The sequence below is a fragment of the Laetiporus sulphureus genome (assembly GCF_001632365.1).
Source record: "Laetiporus sulphureus 93-53 unplaced genomic scaffold LAESUscaffold_4, whole genome shotgun sequence".
Taxonomy (NCBI): Eukaryota; Fungi; Basidiomycota; class Agaricomycetes; order Polyporales; family Laetiporaceae; genus Laetiporus; species Laetiporus sulphureus.
The window spans coordinates 876,994-893,189 of record NW_024468513.1 but is presented as its reverse complement, the minus strand read 5'-3'; the positions used below and the strand labels follow the sequence as shown (position 1 = coordinate 893,189).

Genomic DNA, 16,196 nt, shown 5'->3' with positions numbered 1-16,196 from the left:
GGCGTGACCTGCTGAGCCATCCTCCTCTTCCCCGGCCATAAAGACCAAACAATGTCGATCTGATTGGCACCACTTCCTCATCACCACAGCCATGTCAGGCGCAGTAGCCGTAAAGCAGGCTTTCCTCTCCTCGCCCCAGTTCGCCGTCGTCGGCGCGTCCAAGGATCCCTCCAAGTACGGCACCAAGGTCCGTCCTACGCGCCTTTGCCCGGCTGCCTTCTCACGCTCACCCCGTTTAGGTCCTCCAATGGTATTTGGAACGAGAGAAGACCGTCACGCCCGTCCATCCTGTACGCAGCTCATCTCACATGGCATTGCGATCGTACACTGATCCCGCGGTCCACAGAAAGAGAACGAGATCCAGGGCGTTCAGACCATCCGTTCCCTCGAAGAGCTCCCAGACCCCGCACACACTTCCATCAGCATCGTCACCCCTGCCAAGGTCAGTATACACCCACGCCACTCGTCCACCATCTTTGAATATCCACCTGATCCAACTTAGGTCACCCTCGGCCTCCTCGAGCAAGCCAAGAAGCTCAACGTCCCCGCTGTCTGGCTCCAGCCCGGCGCAGAAGACGACGCCGTCATCGCCTACATCAACGAAAATGGCCTCGCGGACAGGACCATCTACGGCGGCCCCTGCATCCTCGTGGAGGGCGATGGTATTCTGAAGAGCGTACTGTGAGGCGAGATGAATTGGGCAGTGTATCATTAAACATGTAGACCTAACATAGAGGTATCGGATGGATTATTTTGCTTCAGGTCGATAACGAGTGCATCGCAGGATAGGTGGAGACGACGTCCACCGCGCAATCACCGATGGCCGACATCTTCGGGCTACAGCACGCCCACTGGAATACTGGGAGCGGGGACAAGCAAGTGCCGGTCCCCGATTTCACCTTGCGCGAGCGCTCGAACACTCAACGCAATCGACCGGCCATCTATCATTTCCAAAATCAAAAACAAAGGAGTAACCCAATGTGTGGTAAGTATTGCCCTACATCCACCGTGGCTTTTGAGATCAGCAGCGATCGCTCTGTGGTATATACAATCACCACCCAGCCCTCACGCACATACGTATAAATTAAGCAAGCAGTCCCCCCATTCATCGTCACGGGTATTCATTATGATGCGTCAACAGTCGCATCGCCATCTCGAACCCAAGGAACGTCGCGCCGTTCGCAAACGGTGACCTGCACAGAACACCCCTCACACATCAGCACTCGCTGCTCCTTTCCAAGATACCCAATCGTCACACACCTGATGAGCGTGGGCCCAAGTCCGCGCGTGAACGCACCGATACCCTCCGTGCGCCACACCGTGCGCACGCAATCAAGCGTCGAGCGGTACTTCTGGCCCTCCGCCGGCGAGAACCCGTCCGTCTGCATCCGCGACTTGACCATATCGATCGGGTAGATCACCGCCCACAGCTAACCCACACCCACCCGTCCGCGTCAGCCCCACCCTATGCCACACGACCAAAGAAGTCAATGAAAGAGAGAGCACACACCGCATAGCCCGCCGCAGCACCGAAGAGGACCGCGTTCGCGGGATTGACGTCATTGCGGGCGATGCCCTTGCGCGCCATCTCGCGCTGCATGAGCTTCTCGTACGCGAGAAAGTACATGCCGTACCCGAGCGCCTCGCGCCAGAGCGTCACTACCTGGCCCTTGTACAACCCCGCCACGCCGTGCGCCGTGTAGATCTTCCGGATCGCCTCCCACGGGCCCGCATACATCGGATTTGTTGCAGACTGCGTTTGCAGACCTACAGAGTGGTCAGACAAGGCGACGAGAGAGAGGATGAGGGGCGGAAACGCACGGATACGGATGTGCTCGACGGGCCCCGAGACGACGCTGTTCGCGACGCCCGCGAACATGCCGGCCAAGACGAGTTGTGTGCCGTCGAGCGTTTGGCCACCGGGTCCGCCGAGCCCGTGTGCGACGTTTTGCTGTGCGAAGACGCGCTTCGACCATTCGAGCGCGCCGAACTGGATCGACACGCAGAGACCGATGCCGAGCAGCGGTGTCAGCGTGCCCTGCATGCGATAACGCGTTGGAAAGAAGGAAGTTGAGTTATGTTGGAAGGAGACAGGATGGGAGGGCTCACCTTGTAGAACGCGAGCGGACCCTCGTTCTTGAGAATGCCACCCGCGCAGTGGAGCATCCCGCTGTACGTGCCCTTCGACGCGGTCTGCATGCGCTACGAATGGACGGCGCGTCAGCGTGTCTAGTGTGTCTCGTGCGACGGGTACGAGATAGACGATAGGCACCGTACCACTTTCACGATGTCAAACGGCTGGCCGACCAGAACCTTGGGTGTGACAAGGTATTCAGAGGTCCATAGATAGTATGACGGTTAGCCGCACGCACCTGCGCAATCCCACCTGCCGTCCCCGCCGTCAAGTCAATGATCATCTTGGACATGGCGCGCGCGTGCGTGTGTCAATGTCAATGTCTCTGTGGCTGTCCCGACTTGTATGTGCGATCCTCCAAGTGAAACAACACAATCAGCGCCGAGCGTCGGTCCCTAGCCAGACGAGCAATGAGCCAAGCGGGGAGAGAGCAAGCGAGCGTGGTAAGGTCTGGTGCAAGGATGGTGCAAGCCTGAGCACTGGCAAAACGTCTGCTGCTTGATGCATGCGGGAGCCAATCAGCGCACGCCGTTCAGAGATTGCTCGATGACTCCGCTCGATTCGCTAAGATTAGATTAGATGCGCCGATCGAGTCGCCGCTTCTGGTCGAGCGTCGGTACTTAGGCGCTTATGTTCGAACGGCTCGCACGCACAAGTTCCGAGACATCTCGCATTATGGATACGTGCGTAGACAGAGCAGGGGAATATAGACAATATATGACACTAGACACTACGCGTAGATCTCGGCCTCGAGGGTTCCCACACCCGAGCTCTCCGACGCGACCCTCTTCGCAGAGCTCCGTCCTCCATCCATCCGCATTATACGATAACGAAGCCAGCTCATAGCGTAGCATTATGATCCCATAATCTAAAGAGTCGACGTCGAGCGCGCTCGCTCGCATCGGATGTTCATACACACGAATAAATATTTCGTTTCCTCCTCTTACATCTTCGCGCCATTTGCCTTCTTGCCCGGACTCTGAATCCACCGCGGCGGCGCGAGGTACTGCTGCCGCGCACGCGCGTCGGCGAGCCGCCACTGTGCTTGGCTCTCTGGAGACTCCCGTTTCCATGCTTCTGAGATGGCCTGCCCCGGTGTCAAGTGGTCATTTGGTCGTGTGGCATAGTCCATGGTCGTAGCAGGAGAAGAGCGCGGGGAGTCTGGTGCCATCTGCGACGCGGGACGTTAGCTCTAGCGTCCTCGGCTGAAAATAGAAGAAACCCGACTTACGAGCGTCGTAATGGGGTCGTTAATTGGGTCGGCCCAGGGAGAAGGTTGGGTTTTATATAAGACAGAGCTTGGAGTTCCGCTCTGTGTCTCGGAGATCGCATGACCGCCGGCTTTGCAGTATCTGCAATATTGCAGGGAATCATGGCCATGGTCAGCACATTCGAATGGCCGAAACAAGATGGGAAGTGGCATTGTGCTGCCGAAAAAGGAAACGTCAAGGGGGCGAAGGCCCCTGCAGCGTGTGCAAAGCGGATATTCAGCAGATATTCTGACAAGGCCGTGCCGGCACCAGGCCAATGGAGTGGCCAGAGAATACACGAGGGCCATTATCGTGATTTCCACAACAAGCAGGTACAAAGAAGGCCGAGATCAAGGGTGGCCGTAACAAGACTCGTGAACTCACCCGGAGATGGAAACAAGACGGCGCATCGGACGAGATATTGAAGGACGCATGTTTGTGCCTCGATTCGATGGGGGTGTCGCAGGTAATGAACGGGGAACGAAGGAAAGAAGAGTGAGGCATAGAGCACACGCTGGGCGTCATACTTATACCGATCCTCAGCGGGAGATTGCTCGTAGCAGCGGGATCCGCGCAGCTCATCTGTGCACCGCATTCCCAAGCAGAGACAGCACATTGATAGAAGCGAAGTCTCCAATGCATTTCGGAGAGAATTCAGGGGCCAGAAGCGGGTGGACCCAACGTACGCGCCGGCACAGCGTGCCCTCCACGCCTTCCGCGCGCGAAGGGGCCCATGCGTCGCACTGGACGACGAGGACAGCCTTTCGTAACGATGGAGCAGAGGCCTGAGCGCAGCCTGTGCGGCGGAGAGAAAATCTTTGCGTAAGGGCCCGCGGGGGTCGCGACCAGGAGCGGGGAATGGCAGCTAGACGACGAGCGAAGCGCATACATGCAGCATCGGCGAGGTCGTCGTCCCCTGGCGTCCAGTCAGAAAGGACACAGGATGACAGCTCTGCGCTCGCACCGCTCTGCTGACCGTGGGGAGACGCCCTGAGGGAGGGCCGGTATGAGCGTGTTTGATGATTGGGACGGGCTACGGAGGCCCTGAGTAAGCTAAAGGATGACCGGTGAGAAAGCCCGTGCGCTCGACGAACATACCTCTCGCCTCGTTGTCCGCATCCCGGACGTCTCCATCTGCCCAACATTGCGTGCACCATCAAAGGTAGTCCATGGCTGAAACGTGAGTTGCTTGAATGCAGCGTGGGATCCATCCAGACTCAACCGGACTGACGCTAACCTCCTCCTCTACCATCATTGCATGCAGCTATGTCAACTTCCTTAGCGGATCGTCCTTGAATCGTCTCTCCTGGCTGCGGACATCACACGCATTCCTGAATGCCATCGCGCTCTCTCCGGCCACGCGTTGGATCCTGTATCAAGGCGGGCAGCCCTTGCTGGTAGCCGACCCGAGCACTCGTAAGCGGTCGCTCGCCCGCCTCTCTGCAGCCGATGTGCGGCCTCTGCTCGGCAAGGAGCCATTCTTCCAGCAAGGCCAGACCGAAGACGAGCTCGCCCTTGACGACGTCCTCATCCTCAAGGCAGCACGGTTCCATGGGCCACCGATCGTGTTTCTCGGGTTGCAAGAGCCGCAGAGCGGCAAGGCCGATGCGTTGCCCTCTTCCCAGTTTAGTGCGAAGGCCGACCCCGCTGCCGTCATCGCAAATCTCAAAGGCACACCGTTCTTCTCCTTGGACGTCACCGATGTCCCACAGGAAGCGCTTGAGAAGACATTCCAGGATTCTGAGGCGGGGCGGGCGGGCGCCGAGCTGAGCTTTTCCGAACCCCGCGCGGCAATGGGTTCATTTGATGCATTCGAAGCGAGCATATTCGCAGAAGCACGGAGCATAGTGGATTGGAACGCGAGGAACAAGGCGCGTATACCTTGTATGACTCCTTCATATTACTGAAGATAGTAATAGTTCTGTCCTTCGTGTGGTTCCCCGGTATACTCAATCTGGGCAGGTTGGAAGTTGACCTGTACATCGCTACTTCCTTGGGCGGATAATGTTGGCAAGGAACTATGTCCCACAGGGTCCGTGTCTCCTCGCTGCAACTCTAGTCATGTACCGTGCTGATCCATGCGACTGACAGCAAGGGCCTGCACAACTTTGCACACCCCAGAACGGACGCCGTCGTCATAATGGCAGTAGTAGATCAAACCGATGAGAAGGTGTTGCTAGGCCGAAATGTTGGTCAGACCGCTCGTCATCGTCACGCTGTCCAACTGACGTTCTGTGCGCGCGGTGTAGAAAAAGTGGCCAGGCAGGTTCTATTCAGCCCTGGCCGGTTTCATAGAGCCTGGTGAGTCCTTTGAAGACGCCGTCAAGCGTGAGATCTGGGAGGAAGCCGGTGTGAGGGTGTGGAATGTGCAGTATCACTCTACACAGCCGTGGGTATGTTCAGGTGCTGCTATCTCGTCTCTATGCTCGCTCATTTGAAATGCGCAAATCACTGCAGCCGTATCCTGCTAATCTTATGGTGGGATTCTACGCAACCGCTGATTCATCACAGCCATTACGGACGGACCTAGACAATGAACTTGACGGTAGGTCTCCCATGCATGCTGGATACTTACTAGCTACCTTCGGTAACGACTCTACATGCACAGATGCGAAATGGTATACGCGAGAGGAGATCCTCGCTGTCCTGAATCACTCCCAAGGCACGAACATAACCAGAGGCGATCACCGCACGCTTGCGCAAGCGCAGGAAGAGCGTGACAGCAGCAAAGAGGCCGCGGTCAGCACCGCCAACGCCCTCGCTGGAGATGCGGTGACGGACGAGGAGAAGAAGAGGAAGGCTCAGGCTCCGGAGGAACCGTCGGAGCTGCCCTTCAGGCTTCCGCCCATTACTGCCATTGCGGGTGTGCTCATCAATGAGTGGGCGCATCGACGGGCGGGCCCGGGTGCAACTGCCGCGCAGGCGAAGGGTCTCCTGTGAACCCCGTGTCGGGAGTACGCACGGACGCCTCTTCTTCCCGTTGTCCTTATTCACGTTACGGGTAATTGATCATGAGCTTCACTCATTGCTCAGTATAGTTTTGAATTGAATATGCATCAGTCCGTGAAGCTCCGCGATTCGCAGCGCACACAGCGCGTTTAGTTCTCCCGGGCGGCGAATAGGTTTGGTTTCTCAGACCCATGAGACCCGAACGACGCCTTTAAGACGAACTTGATTCGTCAGTCCGTCCCGACAGCCTCCACGGCATGTCCGGTGACATGGCCAAGCTGCATGGCACAAATAGGATCAATATCTGTACATGCGGACCGCTGATCAGTTGGTGATTGCCCGTCTGAGCGGGCCGCTGCATATATACTAACATCGGTCTTTCACCACTGCGTCCCCATGCACCTACAATGGTTCGGAGGTGAGTATACGCGCAAACAGCACAATCGAGATGGCCGCGCAATATGTTGACACGCTGCTTCTAGTGTCGTGAACTTCTTCGGCGGATCGCCTCTGAATCGTCTCTCGTGGCTGCGGACCTACCAGCCGTTCCTCAACTCCATCGTAGGCTCCCCGGCCACGCGATGGCTGGTCTTTCGAAGGGGTGAGCCGCTTATGGTCACTTCGCGGAACACGCAGAAGCCATCGCTCGCCCAATTGAGCACTGCAGATGTGAAGCCGCTGCTAGGTGCCGAGCCGTTCTTCGGGCAGGGACAAAACACCGGAGAGCACGGGCCCGGTGATCTACTCCCTGTAGAAGGAGCCCGGTTCCACGGGCCCCCACTCGTATTCCTCGGATTGCTTGAGAAGACCCATGCTGGTGGCACACACGCACTACCGTCGTCGGCATTCAGTGCCAAGCAGGACGCAGACACGGTCCTCGCCAACCTTGAAGGCACACCCTACTTCTCGCTGGATGCCTCAAACGTTGAACAGGACAAGCTTGATTCAACGCTGCATGGCTCCCAAGCAGGCAAGGAAGGCGCCGAGTTCGCTTTCGTGGAGGCACGGGGTGCGATGGCTGGTTTCGACGAGTTCGAAGCCAGCATCTTTGCTATGGCTAGAACAATGGTGGATTGGAATGCGCGCAACAAGGTCGGTGCCATGCAAGGGCGTCCGGTCACCGATCGCCCAAATCTAACCTCCGTGCCAGTTTTGTCCTTCATGCGGCTCTGCATCATATTCGCAATGGGCGGGCTGGAAACTATCGTGCTCAAGTCTGCTTCCTTGGGCAGACACTGCTGGAAAGAAGCCTTGCCTCACAGCGTCAGTATCGCCCGGTCCCATGAGGAGCGTATCTGTGCTGACGTCGAGATCTGGCTCACCAGGAAAGGTTTGCATAACTTCTCCCATCCGAGGACGGATTCGGTAATTATCACGGCGATCGTGGACCAGGCCAACGAGAAGATCCTGCTCGGAAAAAACGTGCGTCGTCATCATCTGGTATACCTATAGATAATAACAACGATCCTCATTCTGTTACAGAAAAACTGGCCTGCAAGATTCTACTCAACCCTTGCAGGATTTATTGAGCCAGGAGAATCCCTTGAAGATGCGGTGAAACGAGAGATGTGGGAAGAGGCCGGAGTGGATGTATGGGACGTGCAATATCATTCCAGTCAGCCTTGGGTAAGCGTTAGAGCTAGTGGGCTTACCTTTTTGGCGCTAACTAGACCGTCCACTTGGTATAGCCATACCCAGCTAGTCTGATGGTCGGATTCTACGCAGTCGCCGATTCGACGAAGGCATTACATACAGACCTCGATAACGAACTTGAAGGTAAGCCTTCCACGATACTCGAGCTTCGTCAGTACTCAAGCGAGTGCGTTCCACAAGACGTTCATTGGTACACACGCGAGGAAGTCCTTTCCATCCTCAAACACGAAGAGGGCGCATATTTGAGCAGTAGGGAATACCGCAAGATGGCTGAGGCTCAGGACGAGCGAGACCATTTACCGCATCAGTCTGCCTCAGGAGCGGCGAACAAGCAAGAGAATCCTGGCGCAGCAGATGACCAATTGGTAGTACCATTTAGGATCCCGCCCATGACTGCAGTTGGAGGTATTTTGATCAGAGACTGGGCGCTTGGACTCGCAGGACCAGGAATCAAGGAGGGATAAGGGCAGTGACGACGTCCGATATCGACGAATTTCATGTATATAGTATATTGGAAGCAAATGCGATGAACTTGACACGTAGTCTAAGTCAGCATACTACGAGCCTAAAAATCACCACCACAAATCGGAGGGAGCGCAGAACGTACCGTACTATCGTCTGGATTTCTTCACTCGCCGTTCTGCATCGTCTCCGTGTCTGTCAGAACCTCTTTTCTTGTCTTTGCCCTTCTGAGCTCCATGGACAGACATCATATCCTTCACCTTTCGTAGAGTCCCGTCCAAGATGCGCTTCTCTCCAAGTCTGACTATTGCTGCGTGCTTCTTGTTAGTTGACAAGTGGCCTGCGCGTTCGGGCACAAGCAATTGCTCGTCCTCCTAAATGCGATTTGAGTGACGGCGAGCAATCACATCGCAGAATAACCAACCTCTATGGTAGTCGGGTATTCACGAAGACGTCGTTCGAGGACATCGGCTACAATGGAGAGGGTTGACGGATCGACTTTTGCCTTCGGCAGCTTGCCTTTCTTCCTCGCCTTCTCCCACTCATCGTTCGCAAGAAAAAGTAGCCTCACAAAAGATGCTAACTCCTCTGGTAGCTCGCAGTCGGTCATAATAACGAACGTGCTGGGGGACCAGTTAGCCATGCAATTCAGGATGATAGAACGCGCGTTTATTCACTCACTCGTCATCGGTGAGCTCCAGCCACCAGTCCACTCTGTCCTGCAGATCGCTGGCAGGCGTTTTGGACACAGAAGCAACGACGAGGTCTGCACGAACTTCCACTACATCTGCTGGGTTTCCCTTGCCGGAAAGCGGCTGCGATAGGTCAACGAGGTCGACGTGGCCGTAGCGGCGAAGAAGGTCACAATTTGGGGGGTCACCGTACGTGTTCCACTTGATAGGGAGGTGATGTGTCAGAATGTCACGGCTATCGGAAAATGGAATACATACTATCTGTTCTCCGGATTTGATCGGTTTTATGGTGACCATGCGCAATACACGCTCCTCATAGAAAAGCTTGGCCTGCCAGACGCTCAGCATAGCTCGCGAGGTCACAAGCGTTGGTAATTACGTTTTCTGATCCATAGCGGGCGTTTAGCATATCCGCGATGGGCACCATAGCCACATCTGCCGGATTCTCTCCGTCCTCGTCCTCGTCATCTTCTTCTTCTTCGTCGTCGTCGTCGTCAATATCACCGTTCTCCTCCTCTCTTTGTCCAATCAAGGGTTCGTGAGTCTCCGCAGGAGGTTCCACATCCACATCCATCGAATGTGGATCCGGATCTGACTCTTCGCTTCTTTCCTCTTGCTGGCCTTTCTCGCCATTTTCGGGCTTCCATGGGTCCACATGAAAAGTCCTGGACAATATACGGCTTCCCATGATGTGATAGCGCTCCATTGAATAATTTTGTGGGATGAGCTCTTCTGGAAACAGGTCGGGTCGACTCTGCACAGGTGATGTCAATTGTGCGCTTAGACGCATTGCCATCATGACCGCAAACCTTTATTGCCGGTACTAGCTTTTCATGGTAGTCTCTTTCAGCATCGTCCTTGCCAATTTTGTCTGTTTAGGTAAATCACTATACATACAGCATGAAGAAATGCGAGACGAACCTACCACTGCGGTACCTCGTAATTCTCGTAAGTCTTCCTCACACCAGAACATTGGCGTGTCAAAGTTGGATGGAAGGGTAGCTGTACAAAAAGACATCGTGAACATGCTCAACGTAACTCGTGATCATCACTCACGTAAATATGTCGACCACCTAGACGAAGGCCCAAGGGATTCTTCCCACATCATGCACAATATTAGCCCAGTCCATCCAATATGTAACCCAAACTGCTTCCAAGACTCCATTCCCAGCCGAGCGGGCAGCGAAGACGTGCGCACGGACAGCGTTAGCTCGCGGGGAATGGTAAACAGTGTGTGTCCTTCCTAGAGTCTGTCAATAGAGTTTCGCTCTAGAGTGTGTCGAACGTACTGGAAGATCTCGAAGAGCTACGGCTCCCCGTCCTTGGCCGGCGAAGTTGGTCAGGCCCATGGATGACTCGTCCAGACCACCACCTTGCGCATAAAACCACTGCACCAGTTCATCCATGGTGCCCTTGTGAATCAGACGGTGATAATGGCCACTGGCAAAGTGCACGACTTGTACGAATCGCTGAACACTGAGCAGAATGCCGTGGGCAGACACTTTTCTGACGCGTCTCACGTGACTCCAATAGCGCGTTTAGCGCGTCTTTCACATGCACCCCGCCTGCGGTGGCGCTCAAAACGGCACTCGCCTCTTTTGCCTTCTCCATGGCGCTGTACGATGCACTCCGACCTCACAACGAAATGCTCGATGAGCTGTACAGGGATAACGTACATCTGGTGTTTAGTCTTCAGAAAACACTTCTCAGAGATGTCTTGCCCGACTTGGCCGAGGAACTATCGCTGGAAGCTGAGGAGGCCCAGAAGTTGGATGAATGGTTACGTGACGTGGGCGAGTATTACAGTCTTCAACCACAACTGCACTCATTACTGAACTGACGTACTCACCGCTCAGCATCACTATTTCGTATATTGAAGGTTTGCATATCATTCATTTTGCGAAGTTGTGCTGAACCTTTCGCAAGCGCCATAGATTCGTGATCTCCTTCGCGCTCGAAGATGCACGGAAGATACTTGTGTGGCGTGCTCTCTCTTTTTCACCCGTGATAGACTCTATTCCTCCATTCCTGCGATGTTTTCCGTCCACTTGTCATGATCCATTCGGGCGTCCAGTGCTATTTACGAAATTAGCGGCCATGGCTGACATCTCGCACACTTCTAAACATGCTCTCCTACAAGGAATGGAATTACTGCGCATCCACATGGCGCAATTGAATACAGATGATCAGCGCATGGACACGGACACATTGCCGATATTTCAATACGTTCTTCTGCTCGACATCGGGAACATCTCCGTACAGAATCTAGTAAGCGAAATGTCCGTGTAAACATTTCCCGGACGCTCTCATGTGACAAGTATCAGAAACAGGTGGACCTCCTGAAATGGTTTGTACAGGAAGTTATACCTTATTTCCCGGGGATGCTGGCGTCAGGTCGGTATTCCAAATGGCCTGTGCGATCTAACGGCTGAGACTGTGTGAGATAGTTATAGTTCTGAACTACTCATGGACCCATTCTGGCTTCTGGAATCTATTGAGGTACGCTCTCCGTTCTCACGTTTATCAGAAGCTCATTCACCGCCGGTCCGGATTGGCCAGACGAGCCCTACCATCCTCCGCAATGTCACGCGTGTTTTTTCCGACTGAATCTGAGCTGCTCGAATATTTTTCTCCCTATCATCTGCCATCAGGTACATTGTCGGAGCTCTTCACCATGTGAACAGCGCTGAGATTAACGCCGCGCAGATTTCGGTGGTCAACTTCCACCGTTAACGGCGCTGGATGACCCCCTGCAGGGCCACGTCAGGAGAAGCGACGACGGAGAAAAGGCAGGACGCATATCCGCATTCAGCAATGAAGCACCAAATATACCCCATACCAACTCCACAAGTCAGGCCGCTGCTGGTCAATTCCAGTCGCCCACGTCTCCTAGCAATCCTTTCTTCGGATATCCCGTGCGTTACGGCACTCCGGTCCCCACCCTGCTTCACGGCCGGCGACGCAAACGGGATTTATTCCGCGTGCTCGCGCGATTGTTTTGGGCACGGTGGAAGACACGCGTCGTGGTCATCCTTGGCATATCCGTGGCATTCATCATCCGGCGAATATCGCGCCGGACATCTTGGAAGGCGATCTATCGCGTGTTGCAGACCGCAGTCGAGCATGTAATGACTATATGATGCCTGGAATGCCGATACCGGTGGCATGGAAAGTGGACTCCTCTCGTCCTCTCGTCCGATTTGCGGACGCTATCATGACATCAACCAGTTGTCTAGCATACCCTTCTGTGTACCTGCCACTTTCAGTGGGTTACCAGGTGGATAGCAGCGTCTTAGCTTGAAGTGTCTCAGAGGCTATTGTTTCATGCGCGGATGACAGATTGGAGTGTGTTTTAGCTGATTTCGTTGCGATGACTTACATGTCAGATAATGTTGCGAATCTATCAAGGTGCTAATATGCAGCTGTAGTCAAAGACGGCACCGCCAGATGCATAAAAGGTTCGTTCGCACCATACCTCGACGCATAACCTCTCCCGAGCCGGAGCAGACACGTCCGATCGACGTATTGAATCGAGATTGAGGTAGGTGCACAGCCTCTGCTTGCGGTTGGTTCATGTCAAAGCTTTGCCGCAAATTTTGGACGGACCAGTCATATTGTAGTAAACATGCCTTCTTGACGCGTAAGTCCGAGCTCGTCGCTTAGATTGAATCATTGATATTGACGGGTGCAACAATGTCCTATATCGTCGGATCATGTGGCAGATTGATATTGTAATCATGCAAGGATGGAGCTCGCTGAATAATATATGCTTGCTACATAGGATCTAGGTCTGTTACAATCTAGCAACACTGCAGGTAGAATTGGTAGGAGATGGCAAGGGGGCGGCGGTGGCGTGAAAATCTTGCTACTCATCTGGCCAATTACAGTCATACGACTTTAGAGGATCAATACTCATTGGGATGCCAAAGCAAAAGCATCTTGGTTTACTGAGGCACAATCGTGGAATCGGTATACATAATCCTATCGCAACTCAGACTGCCCGTCTCTCGCCGATTTTTCAGTTTGTGCAATGCATCGATCCGAGAGTCATCGGCTCGGATGGATCTGGATGGCCCAACGATAGATTACATGTTCTCTCTGAAGTACAAGCAGGACTGTTACGATTATGCGAAAACGACGTTGATACAGCTTTCCTCGAAGATGGCAGGGTATCTATCATTATAGATAATTTACAGGAAGTACTCGGGTAACTGTGAACGACGGTCAGCGACAGCGCTCCTTAACGAGCGAGCAGCTGACATACCTTGCCGCCCGCATTCTGCGCGGCTTGTTGACTCGGCCCATCTCTCTCGTTTTCTGGAGCTGCCTGGAAGACGTTGAAGAACATCGATTCGCCGGGCCCAACTTCCAGTATGCTTGCCGAGTTCCCACACCGATAGCAATAGTTCGGAGCGGACCACACGGTGGATAGGTGCTTGTCAAATAACGATGCATAGCCCTCCATGCATAGCTGATGTGCGCGAAGAATGTGCGTCATCTTATTTGTTTCGAGGAATTTGTAAACGACTCCCGAGCCGAAGGTATACCCAGCTCCTCTGCGATGACAACGCATGTCAGGGACAGTTAACGCGCCGGAGGCTAGTTCGACAAACCTCGGGGATATTGCGAAATCTTCTTTTTCAGCGTCTGGGTCAGACCACACGAGATCCGCCATCGGCCCTTCGTGGGGAATCTCTATACCGACCGTTACCCTGACTGTTCAAAGCGCTGAAGGAAGGTGACCGACCTCGGAATCTATCTACGACTTTGATCTGGTCTATGGAATGTATCGACGGCGACAACCCTGTGAAACTCGTTAGATAGGATTGCTCGGGTAAAATGGGTCCACCACATACCACCGTGTACACAGAATATCTTATCGTCAATTACGACAGACAAGGTCAAGAAGTCAAACATGTCCGTGAAGTATGTCCATACATGCGATGAGCCATACTTCCTGAAGCATTCAGTATAGAAGCCATATGACTGAAGCAACTCCTCATCGTATCATACATAAGGTGACAGAAGCGGGAGACTTACTTGCGTAACAGCGCGTGATTCATGATTTCCTCGTATAAGTTGCACGCGATCAGGATAACGGAGTTTCAGACATGTCAAGAGTGATATTGTCTCGACGCTGAAGAGCCCGCGATCGACATAGTCACCTAGTGAAACCAACCGTCCAGCAGCGTTACAGGGCCAAGTGGAGGATAAACTGACCCAAGAAGAGGTAATTCGTGTTCGGCGCGTATCCCCCTATGCGAAATATTTCTACGAGATCGTAGAACTGGCTTGAATGTTCAATCAGAGCAAGCTGGCTGCTGCACCGGCTCAACTCACCCATGGATGTCGCCGACCACTGTCACTGGAGCACTAACATGGACCACGTTGGACTCGCGCATGAGCACCTCCTTGGCTTTCTCGCATATCTCTCGTAGTAATGCCTCGTGTAGCAGTTGTTTCCTGAGTAGTTGCTCGATGCAAGCGTCCAAATCAAAGGGTGCCATAGACCAGAGCTCGAGCGGTGCTTACCTGGAACGTGTTGGTCACCGCATGCGGCCAGGTCGTGTTGGGCCTTATTTGTTCCTGCGACGAATATGGGCATTATAGTTGCAGCAGTCAAGTCTGACCCTGACTCTGAACCACTTTTTCTCTCCGATCTTCTGGTGGATCAAACTCGTCCACTCTCCGGGACGTCTCTGTCTTCTCTCAGCCGTGCGATTTGATTTGACATTATAAATGAACATCGCTACCTCAGTCATCTCCGACCTGATTGTACGCAAAGCGTGAAAAGTCCAGGCAAACAGTTCCTCTGTCCCCCAACCGACTCTGATGTTCCAGCCATCAGTTCCCTGCGCCTTCAACATATGTGTCTGCTAATTATTCCATGTCAGTCCTTCGCGCGGGTAGCGTCCCGTGACATCAACGTGGAATTCTTTGTCGATGATCCGCCTAAAAGTGCTTAGTGCAAACTCAAACCAGTTTCGGACGGTTCTCTCTCGAAGATGCGACTTATGCTATTCCATTCAAATGCTATCTTGCTCGTTAAGCCCTCATAAGTTCAATACAATATCAAAAGACCCAGTGCCATTGCAAGATCATTCGCGAACAGCCTCATACGTCATCTAGCGCATTGGTATTACGCACTCCCTCAGAACTGGCGCAGATCCTTCACTGTAAGACTACCGCTCCAAGTCCGATCGTATGCATCATATGCTACGGAGTTCGTCTTCTGGCACCCCACGAGCTGATAAACTTTCGGAGGGATAGATCGGAGGTTGACGCGCGGACCCTCGGAACGGTCATCGCATCTCTACACTGGTTGTCATATCTTACACCACGGGCACGATCATTTGCCGATTGCTCTAGACACTGACCTATGAGCTAGGGTGCTTGGAAACTCGATTTCGTTACACGTCCGATCCATTTTGCGTTCGGCAGCGCTCCGTTATTTACCTGTTACGTGGGTGCATCACCCAGGGTTCAAACCCAAAGGTCATGTTACTTCAGGACTGCGACACAAAAGCGCTGCCTTTCTTGCTACTGGACATGTTTGCACGTATGTCGGGCTCACTTCCCATGCAGACCGGATCATTTAGGCTCTACTTTTGTTGCCGTGTAGCGCTCACTGCTATCGTTTCAACTAGATGCCCAAGCTTACGCAGTGAAGCAAATGGCATCATGAGTCACAAGATCAAGAACCGGGCATATCTCAAGTCTTATGAAAGATACAAAATAATTATCAACAAATTTGAGGTGTACATGTAAGCACTGATTGACACATCGAATGCAGCGGAATAACCGAATGACCGGTTTTTAGGGCGCGGTATGTGATTTGATCCTCGATGCGAGGGTTTCTTGCCTGAAAGATCTCATCGGTATGATCCACTGTTCCGGTAGAATACACATGCTATGTGAGATGCAGACGCTGTATTGCGCATAAGCCTTGATTCAGCTGATATCATAATTCAATGATAGCTGTCTTCTGAACACGGAAGACCCTCAGTTTCTCATTCGATATCGTCGGGACGGAGAAAAATGTTGCGCGACGAATGT

The 16,196-nt window shown here is 53.5% G+C and overlaps 8 protein-coding genes across 8 annotated transcripts; 4 read left to right on the top strand and 4 right to left on the bottom strand.

The window, feature by feature from the left end:
• Positions 1-91: 91 nt before the first annotated feature.
• LAESUDRAFT_643719 (NAD-P-binding protein) lies at positions 92-685 on the top strand (the record flags this gene model as incomplete). Its single annotated transcript, XM_040903804.1, has 4 exons — positions 92-187; positions 240-290; positions 347-442; positions 503-685. 4 exons carry the CDS (start codon positions 92-94, stop codon positions 683-685), a joined length of 426 nt encoding a protein of 141 aa, XP_040768657.1.
• Positions 686-915: 230 nt separating this feature from the next.
• On the bottom strand, positions 916-2,623 carry LAESUDRAFT_809778 (mitochondrial carrier). The gene is made up of 7 exons (XM_040914164.1): positions 2,373-2,623; positions 2,278-2,313; positions 2,110-2,202; positions 1,822-2,038; positions 1,511-1,767; positions 1,261-1,430; positions 916-1,193 (listed from the first exon to the last, which is right to left on the bottom strand). Exons 1-7 carry the CDS (start codon positions 2,424-2,426, stop codon positions 1,112-1,114), a joined length of 909 nt encoding a protein of 302 aa, XP_040768656.1. The 5' UTR covers positions 2,427-2,623; the 3' UTR covers positions 916-1,111.
• Positions 2,624-3,077: 454 nt separating this feature from the next.
• Positions 3,078-3,305, bottom strand: LAESUDRAFT_643347 (uncharacterized protein; the record flags this gene model as incomplete). The annotated part of the gene is made up of 1 exon (XM_040903783.1): positions 3,078-3,305. One exon carries the CDS (start codon positions 3,303-3,305, stop codon positions 3,078-3,080), a length of 228 nt encoding a protein of 75 aa, XP_040768655.1.
• A 1,009-nt stretch (positions 3,306-4,314) lies between these two features.
• LAESUDRAFT_721313 (uncharacterized protein) lies at positions 4,315-6,461 on the top strand. Its single transcript, XM_040907993.1, has 7 exons — positions 4,315-4,564; positions 4,649-5,255; positions 5,304-5,416; positions 5,476-5,572; positions 5,634-5,777; positions 5,842-5,929; positions 5,993-6,461. The coding sequence occupies exons 1-7, from the start codon at positions 4,554-4,556 to the stop codon at positions 6,322-6,324; spliced, it is 1,392 nt and encodes a 463-aa protein (XP_040768654.1). The 5' UTR covers positions 4,315-4,553; the 3' UTR covers positions 6,325-6,461.
• A 71-nt stretch (positions 6,462-6,532) lies between these two features.
• On the top strand, positions 6,533-8,530 carry LAESUDRAFT_721312 (uncharacterized protein). The gene is made up of 7 exons (XM_040907992.1): positions 6,533-6,751; positions 6,816-7,425; positions 7,484-7,596; positions 7,659-7,755; positions 7,816-7,959; positions 8,022-8,109; positions 8,167-8,530. Exons 1-7 carry the CDS (start codon positions 6,741-6,743, stop codon positions 8,448-8,450), a joined length of 1,347 nt encoding a protein of 448 aa, XP_040768653.1. The 5' UTR covers positions 6,533-6,740; the 3' UTR covers positions 8,451-8,530.
• A 67-nt stretch (positions 8,531-8,597) lies between these two features.
• On the bottom strand, positions 8,598-10,546 carry LAESUDRAFT_643577 (SET domain-containing protein; the record flags this gene model as incomplete). Its single annotated transcript, XM_040903795.1, has 9 exons — positions 8,598-8,822; positions 8,873-9,071; positions 9,130-9,341; positions 9,399-9,470; positions 9,520-9,894; positions 9,950-10,011; positions 10,062-10,142; positions 10,197-10,383; positions 10,430-10,546. The coding sequence occupies 9 exons, from the start codon at positions 10,544-10,546 to the stop codon at positions 8,598-8,600; spliced, it is 1,530 nt and encodes a 509-aa protein (XP_040768652.1).
• Positions 10,547-10,648: 102 nt separating this feature from the next.
• LAESUDRAFT_355043 (CRAL/TRIO domain-containing protein) lies at positions 10,649-12,633 on the top strand. The gene is made up of 7 exons (XM_040902146.1): positions 10,649-10,933; positions 10,997-11,019; positions 11,067-11,408; positions 11,459-11,534; positions 11,588-11,639; positions 11,700-11,791; positions 11,847-12,633. The coding sequence occupies exons 1-7, from the start codon at positions 10,750-10,752 to the stop codon at positions 12,278-12,280; spliced, it is 1,203 nt and encodes a 400-aa protein (XP_040768651.1). The 5' UTR covers positions 10,649-10,749; the 3' UTR covers positions 12,281-12,633.
• A 568-nt stretch (positions 12,634-13,201) lies between these two features.
• Positions 13,202-14,664, bottom strand: LAESUDRAFT_693342 (Metallo-dependent phosphatase). Its single transcript, XM_040906160.1, has 8 exons — positions 14,481-14,664; positions 14,361-14,431; positions 14,181-14,305; positions 13,997-14,126; positions 13,888-13,944; positions 13,754-13,835; positions 13,405-13,696; positions 13,202-13,351 (listed from the first exon to the last, which is right to left on the bottom strand). Exons 1-8 carry the CDS (start codon positions 14,645-14,647, stop codon positions 13,331-13,333), a joined length of 945 nt encoding a protein of 314 aa, XP_040768650.1. The 5' UTR covers positions 14,648-14,664; the 3' UTR covers positions 13,202-13,330.
• Between the last annotated feature and the right edge of the window lie 1,532 nt (positions 14,665-16,196).

Bases quoted from the DNA above. Each gene is read 5' to 3' on its own strand.
- LAESUDRAFT_693342 (XM_040906160.1), bottom strand. From the start codon at position 14,647: ATGGCACCCTTTGATTTGGACGCTTGCATCGAGCAACTACTCAGGAAA. The intron at 13,945-13,996 runs GTATGTGGTGGA...CGAGTTTCACAG, and splicing joins GATATTCTGTGTACACGGTG to GGTTGTCGCCGTCGATACAT. The intron at 13,697-13,753 runs GTTTGTCGAACT...TTGTCATCGCAG, and splicing joins GATTTCGCAATATCCCCGAG to AGGAGCTGGGTATACCTTCG.
- LAESUDRAFT_721312 (XM_040907992.1), top strand. The intron at 7,756-7,815 runs GTGCGTCGTCAT...ATTCTGTTACAG, and splicing joins AGATCCTGCTCGGAAAAAAC to AAAAACTGGCCTGCAAGATT. The intron at 8,110-8,166 runs GTAAGCCTTCCA...GCGTTCCACAAG, and splicing joins CCTCGATAACGAACTTGAAG to ACGTTCATTGGTACACACGC.
- LAESUDRAFT_355043 (XM_040902146.1), top strand. From the start codon at position 10,750: ATGGCGCTGTACGATGCACTCCGACCTCACAACGAAATGCTCGATGAG. The intron at 11,640-11,699 runs GTACGCTCTCCG...CGGATTGGCCAG, and splicing joins GGCTTCTGGAATCTATTGAG to ACGAGCCCTACCATCCTCCG. The intron at 11,792-11,846 runs GTACATTGTCGG...AACGCCGCGCAG, and splicing joins TCCCTATCATCTGCCATCAG to ATTTCGGTGGTCAACTTCCA.
- LAESUDRAFT_809778 (XM_040914164.1), bottom strand. From the start codon at position 2,426: ATGTCCAAGATGATCATTGACTTGACGGCGGGGACGGCAGGTGGGATT. The intron at 2,314-2,372 runs GTGCGTGCGGCT...GTCACACCCAAG, and splicing joins CGGCAGGTGGGATTGCGCAG to GTTCTGGTCGGCCAGCCGTT. The intron at 2,203-2,277 runs GTACGGTGCCTA...GTCCATTCGTAG, and splicing joins CGTTTGACATCGTGAAAGTG to CGCATGCAGACCGCGTCGAA.
- LAESUDRAFT_721313 (XM_040907993.1), top strand. The intron at 5,778-5,841 runs GTATGTTCAGGT...AAATCACTGCAG, and splicing joins ATCACTCTACACAGCCGTGG to CCGTATCCTGCTAATCTTAT. The intron at 5,930-5,992 runs GTAGGTCTCCCA...CTACATGCACAG, and splicing joins CCTAGACAATGAACTTGACG to ATGCGAAATGGTATACGCGA.